The sequence below is a fragment of the Zosterops lateralis genome, assembly GCF_965231275.1.
Source record: "Zosterops lateralis genome assembly, chromosome: 14".
Taxonomy (NCBI): domain Eukaryota; kingdom Metazoa; phylum Chordata; class Aves; order Passeriformes; family Zosteropidae; genus Zosterops; species Zosterops lateralis.
The window spans coordinates 12,328,079-12,334,872 of NC_139774.1; the positions used below are offsets into that span (position 1 = coordinate 12,328,079).

Sequence of the window (6,794 nt, forward strand, 5' to 3'; positions counted from 1 at the left end):
GAAAGAATATTCAAAACAACATGAAAGGAAAAAAGTTGGGAAGGAAGGAGATAGCTCTTTGCTTTCGGTGATTTTAAGCACAACCAGCTAAGGACAGAGGGTGAGCCCTCAGAGGGAGGCACTGACAGCATCCCACGGAACTCACCTGCAGTCTGAGGATGGGGAGGGGGCGAGGTGGGAATATTTACCCCGGCAAATTCAAGTGCAGCATTGCCAGCCGCCACTAGCTGTCACTTTGCAAGCAGCCGGGGTCGGTGTTTTCAGCACTGCGGTTAGCGAGATTGCGGTGCTAATTAAACGGAGTAACTCCCCGAGCCGCGGAACGTCCCGAGCCCGGGGCAGTGCAAGAGCAAGCCCGGGACAGCGAGGGGAGGCAAAGGGCAGCTCGGGGCAGGGGAGAGCTGCCGTCAGCCCCGAGCTGGGGTGTGCAGGGTGCCCAGCCCGGCCGCGCTCCTCGCGTCCAGCCCAGCCTTACCTGAAGAAAACGATCGTCTCCCACACGTAGACTCCGAGCGCGTTGACGTTGCACATTTTTCCAGCTCTCGCTGTTGTTGTTGTCTTTTTTTTTTTTTTTTTTTGTACTCCGTGAGGGGTGGGCCGGTGGGGTTGGCCAATAAAGTACCCGGGCACTTGGGGAGAAGCAGTGGGGAGAGCAAAACAACCCCGGCACGGCCGGGGCACGGGGCGGGCAGCCGTGCTCAGCACCACGGACAGCGCCCGGCGCGCCCCGCTCAGCACCGCGGGCAGCTCCGCTCAGCACCGCGGGCAGCTCCGCTCGGCGCCGCGGACAGCTCCGCTCAGCACCGCGGACAGCTCCGCTCGGCACCGCGGACAGCTCCGCTCGGCACCGCGGGCAGCTCCGCTCAGCACCGCGGACAGCTCCGCTCAGCACCGCGGGCAGCTCCGCTCGGCGCCGCGGACAGCTCCGCTCAGCACCGCGGACAGCTCCGCTCAGCACCGCGGGCAGCTCCGCTCGGCGCCGCGGACAGCTCCGCTCAGCACCGCGGACAGCTCCGCTCAGCACCGCGGGCAGCTCCGCTCGGCGCCGCGGACAGCTCCGCTCAGCACCGCGGGCAGCTCCGCTCAGCACCGCGGACAGCTCCGCTCGGCGCCGCGGACAGCTCCGCTCAGCACCGCGGACAGCTCCGCTCGGCGCCGCGGACAGCTCCGCTCAGCACCGCGGACAGCTCCGCTCCTCTCCGCCGCTGTCTCCTCTCGTCCCTCCTCCGCCGGCCCCCCGCGCCGCCACTGCAGTGCTGCTCGGGGCCGGGGCTCCGGGCTGCCCGCACGGAACCCTCCCTTCAGCGGGATGTCGCTCCGGACATCAGGCTGGCGACAGGGGCGGACGCAGCGGGTGTAGGTTTGCCATCAGGGTGCTGGCGGTGAGGTGGGAGCGGGGGGGAAGACGACCCTCAACAACCCAGGGTTTAATCTCCGCTGCTGGCCGGCGTGTCTTCCTAATTACATCCACAGGAATTTGTCAGTGTGGAGCCGTGCTGCAGTCCCGGTTGTGTCGCTCTCCTGCCCGCCGTTTGGCTGCTGTTGATTCCTCCTTCCTGGGCTATTTTCCTCCCGAATAAGTTATTGCTGCTGTAGGGAAGGTGTCCCATCGCTCAGGGCTAGAGTGGAGGGGAGCGAAGGGGAAGTTTCTTGGGAAGCACTTCCATTGTGCTGGGAAAGAAAGTGGCTCAGTGTCCTCCTAATGCATCTCATCTCCCCTCTCCCCTCTCTCCCTTGCTAGGACTCGCCAGATCTTGAGAGTTTCTTGCTGCATTAATTTACTAAACTAAAAAAAAAAAAAAAAAAAAAAAGAAAAGAAGGGAAAAAAAATGAGGGGGAGGTGGAGAAAGGGAAGGCTGAGGGGAGGGGGTAACTCAGCCTCTCCACCATTCCAAGGCCCTCCTCTTAGCTGTGCTCATTGGTCTCGGGGCTGAAAAAACTACTCTAGGATGTGGTTGGATAAACGCATGTTGTTCAGCAGAGGCCGTTAACCTTTAAAGCGCTGATACGTTTTGGTTTGTTTAAATTTTTTTAACCCGAATTGCTGTCTTTTTAAGAAGTCTCTGAAATCGTCTCCCTTGACAGGGCAAGCAAAACGTGCCTTAAATCTCCATCTCCTGGAAGATCTGCTTGGCTGGCAGCTGATATGTGATGCTGTTGGCTTTTAAGAAACATCTCTGCGTTGTGTTTCTTTTGTTGTTTAGCTTTGATTTTTTTTTCCTTTTTCTCTTTGTTTGATTTGGTGATTTTTTTTTTTTTTGGCTGTTTTTTTCTTTTTGTTTGTTTGGGGTTTTTTTTGTCTTTTGCATTTGGTTTTTCAAAAAGCTTTGACAAACACCAGAGCCATCAAGGCCAGGGCAGGTAAGGAGCATTCAGCAGTTTCTTATCACAGCTCCAGCTGTGCTTGCAGGGTACTGAGCTGGTGGTTGGGGCGGGAGGATTGGGCTCCTTGGTCACTCTGTCATTGTGTCACTCAGCTCAGCTTCTCATCTACTTCTGAGAATTGAAAAACTTAACTCTCCTAAATAATCCAGGATTATTTTTTTCCTCTATTGTCCCGCTGTAATGGGATTATTCTTCTTTAAGATCTGTTTTGTTTACTTGTCTTGTGCTTTGCAAAACTCCCCACGGCAAAGATTTGCTTTTAACCCCTGTTTAGCTGTCTTTAATCTGTTCAAGGACTCTTCCTATCCCACGCTGAAGGGTGGAGGAGGACTGCCTTCTCCACCACTATTGCAGCACTCCAGGCTAGGAAATAACTAAGTTTTTCTCCTCCCTTTGGGTTGCATCTCTAAGGACCTTACTGCCATACTAAAATTCACCTGATGTTTTTGATCTTCTGCTTTTTTTTTTTTTTTTTTTTTTTTTTTTTTTTTTTTTTTTCCTTTTCCTGTTTTTATTTATTTATTTGTTGGTTTTGTTTTATTTTAAAGCAGTGTGTTTATGCAATGAAGCAGAGAGAAATATCCTTTGGGTCACCGTACAAAAGAAAAGAAAGACCTGCTTGGCTTCTAGCCACTGGTACAGTGGGAATTTAATCGGATTTACTCCAGCTCCTGGGTCTCAGTGTCTGGATAGATTAATAACAGGCTCTGATTTCACCTCATGGAGATTCCTGGGGACGTGATTCCATGCAGTATTTCCTGCCTGCTGCTTGCTGGCTCTTTGCTGTCCCTTCTCTCCTGACATTTATCCCCACGTGGATGAGCCTCTGTCACTGTGCTTTTCCAGCCCCTGTGTGCTGACAGACCAGAGGAGGAGCTCCAGACTGAGTGTTAACAGGACCCACACGGCAGGAAAGAAATGGTCTTTCCCTGTTTCTTTTTACTGGGAAGCAGAATCATCTCTTGGCATCTGTGGGTTAATTGTAGAGGCTGTCAGCCTTCTTGTTCCCTTAGAAATGGAAATGGACTCTGTAGGAGATAGGAATGTCTCCTGTGGTATTTCCCTTGCTTGCAAGTTTGATCTTTACACCAAAGGTATCTGGGCTTGTCTTCTCTCATCCCCACTTGCTGTCCTTGCATTCTCTTGGTCCAGGGGAGCAGGAGGGCTGTGCTTAAGATCAAAAAAGCAGATAAATCTGTGTGTATATAGGATAAAGAGTCTTCTTGGCTGTTACTGTTGAATGGTCTCCAAAACCAGCCTCACTGATGCCCATCTGTAGTTTCTGTGTTCTGTAGTTCCTGATGCTCTTTCATCTGTAGATGCCTGTGATGAGGTTTCCTGCATTTGTTCTGTACCATGCCAGATATTTAGATTTTGTTCTGTTCTCCAAGAAGTTAAGGGCAGATAAACTAGTGGGGATCAAATAACGGCTGGTAGTCAATTTTATCACTGTTACTTTAAGTCACCCTTGTCATCAGGTACTTCTCTCCCTGGGGCTGTCTTGGCTTCCTCTTAGATCAGGTTTTAGCTTTCTGCTTGGTTTTGCTGCGGTGGTTTTTGATTTATTTTTTTAGGGGAAAGATTCAATTGCCAGATCTGCTGCTTTTCAAGCAGAGACCAAATGGTTTTGAAAGGCATTCGTCTTTCTCTGGTGGCACTTGTACAAATTATGGAGTTGAAGATAACTTATCATTATGTCAAATGAGGCTCTTAAAATTAGAATTACCTGCTGCATGTTCATCTTGTTCTTGTTTTTAGTTTCAAAGTAGATGAGTCTTGTAAAACTCGGTTGTAGGTGAAATTGTCTGGGAAGATTCTTTGTCATCTTCTCTCTGGGCTGTGAATGATGGATTCTCTTCAATATAAGAAACTACAAAGATAATGGTTTTAATTTGTTTTTCAGCACTGAACTAAAACTTGGGAACATCTGCTGGGAAGGGTGTGCATGAGGACTGATAAAAGCCAGGGAATATCTGTTTCTCTGGTTTCCTTTATGTGGCTCCTTCCTGATCCCTTCCCTCCAAACAATGCACGTGAAATTCTTCTCTGTGAAGAAAACAATTCTTCCTGATAGGCTGTGGCATCATTTTGTTTTTGATAGTTGATAGAATTGCTTAAAGACAAGGAGAACACAGAAGGCCTCGGAAATCACTCTGTCATGAGGTGACCATGCACTCTATGCCAAGAATTAACCCAAAGATTCATTCACAACTGCAAGGTGATTCCATTCCTGACCTGTTTTCCATCTCTGGATTTTATAGCAGGTAGAGAAGTCCTGATCTTTTCTGCCTGCTTTTAAGAATTCAAAACCTGATAATAAATTCATCATGGTGATAAACTCCTTCAAGTTGACCATACACTGCCTTCCTTCCCCAGATAAATGACAGGAGTTTTGGTGAAGAGGTGGCCAACTCAGCAGTAAAGTACACTCAGCATTATCTTGGGAATACTAAATCCATTATTGTCAGTTTGTTCTTTGGAGAATGGCTAATGAGGAAACAGTGCCCCAAGAACTTGGATTGTGCTTCCCAAGGCAGAGATTCAAATTGCTACAGCAGCACTACTTGCCTTTTTGACACTGAACAAATGAAAAACAAATTTTAAATTAGAGTTAAGTTCACAGAATTTTACAGAAGGTTCTATAAAGTAATTTCCTATTCAGCTAATTTCCATGTCGAGTAAGCTATTTCTATGCAAGATGGTTCAAGTAGATACAATTTTCTTAGAAACTTGAAAACCTGGGATTCTATTTTCTTTTTTTTTTAGAAAGTAGTTGCTCATAAAATAACACCATAAAGTCTTTCTGCAATAACTTCATAATTTATAAAGTGCAGAAAAGATTCTTTACTTAAAAGATGTACAGATGAAAGAGTTCACAGGAACTAATGTAAAGGTCCACTTCCACTACTTTTGGAAGTATCCATAGCCTAAAAATATTTTTATAACTGAACACTGATGAAAAATTTGATAAATTCTCTTTTGATATGCACTGGCTCTTTGGAAAACAATCACTGGTGTCTGGCATGGAAAATTCAACAGCCCAAGACTGGAAGGCTACAAGGGATGGAGGTGAGGGATTTGATCTTTTTGACTGAAATTCAGAACGAACATCACTGATTGGCCACCTATTACCCCACATGTTTTTAAAATTACAGGTCCAACTATATTTGAGGTTTAGCCCTACAACTTCCTCTGCAGACAGAGCAGTTCCATGGATTGTCCTCGACCTTCCCACTCCTGGGCACTTCATTTCTTGACAAGTAGGGTAGGAACTGATTTCTCATCACTGGAAACATGGGCCCCATGAGCCTGGTGGCATCCAGCCCGTGATCACACACTCTTTGGAAGGGAAGTGGAGCCCTGGGCTAGGATGACTTCATGACACATTAAAGTTTGCAGGAGGCCAAGCAGAGATCTTGCTTGACTGCAACATGGTTTGAATGTGTGTTTGTCCTCCCATGCCCAGGTTGAGGCAGTAATCCCCGAGGAAGAGGAAATAAAAAAAGAATGGATGGTTGTTTCCCCCTAGGAGTGCTGAGTTATTAATAAATCTCCATGTCTCATATGTCACATAATGACACTTGAGCTGTGAGTAGTCCTGCTGAGTATCGCAGCCTTGTCATGGTTACAATTTATGTAGTGCCTTGCAGTATGAAAGCAGCAAGGACCTCGTAGCCCTACAGAAATCACACTGCTGGAATTACAGTGCAATCCTAAAATAAAATTATACTCCCACTAGAAGCTTGCAGGATTTAGGTTAATTGTTTCTGACCTGTACAGAACAATTACCAGGTGATTCCTGAAAATCCAGAAGCACTATTTCTTTCAAAAATCTTGACCAATAAGACTTTTTAAAAAATTTCATTACTGTGTAAATGAAAAAGAAGCCAAAGCTCCTTTTACAGCCAGTCTTGTCAGAACCTGTTGGGTGTTGAGCATCCTGCAGTTGTTGGAAATACTCTCTTAGTTTTTAGTGCTGTGAACCCCATTGCTCCAGCTGCCCTCAAGTGCTGTGGGAAATTGAACTTTTCCACCCTTTATCTTGCTTTTAAATGAAATAAACTCTTTATTTATTTTGATGCGAGCAGGTGCCATGTTTTGCAGAGGTATAGAAGGATACAGGGCAGACCTAGAGGTATTCACATTACCCTCTTCATTCCTGTTGTCTTGGAATAAAAATAAGCAAAACAATAATCACTAAATAAAACCCCCCACACCTCAAAAAAAAAAAAAAAAAAAAAAAAGGAGGATAAAGAGGGAAATAAATGGAAACAAATACTTACATTGAATTCAATAGAGCGTATGTGGGAAACACCAAATGTAGAACCCTTTAGAGGAAAAGTTTGACTGCAAATGACAGACTTGGAAAGGAAATTGAGGAACAACAGTGATGCTGAAGTGGCCCCTCA

The 6,794-nt window shown here is 46.6% G+C and overlaps 1 protein-coding gene across 2 annotated transcripts in view; it reads right to left on the reverse strand.

Moving 5' to 3' along the window:
• The window catches only part of GLRA1 (glycine receptor alpha 1), a 38,406-nt gene extending 37,530 nt beyond the window's left edge, over positions 1–876 (reverse strand). For both annotated transcript variants that reach the window (XM_083871486.1, XM_083871485.1), the window contains exon 1: positions 476–876. In XM_083871486.1, the coding sequence (XP_083727612.1) occupies positions 476–531 (56 nt within the window). In that variant the 5' untranslated portion in view covers positions 532–876. The remainder of the gene's footprint in view (positions 1–475) is intronic.
• Between the last annotated feature and the right edge of the window lie 5,918 nt (positions 877–6,794).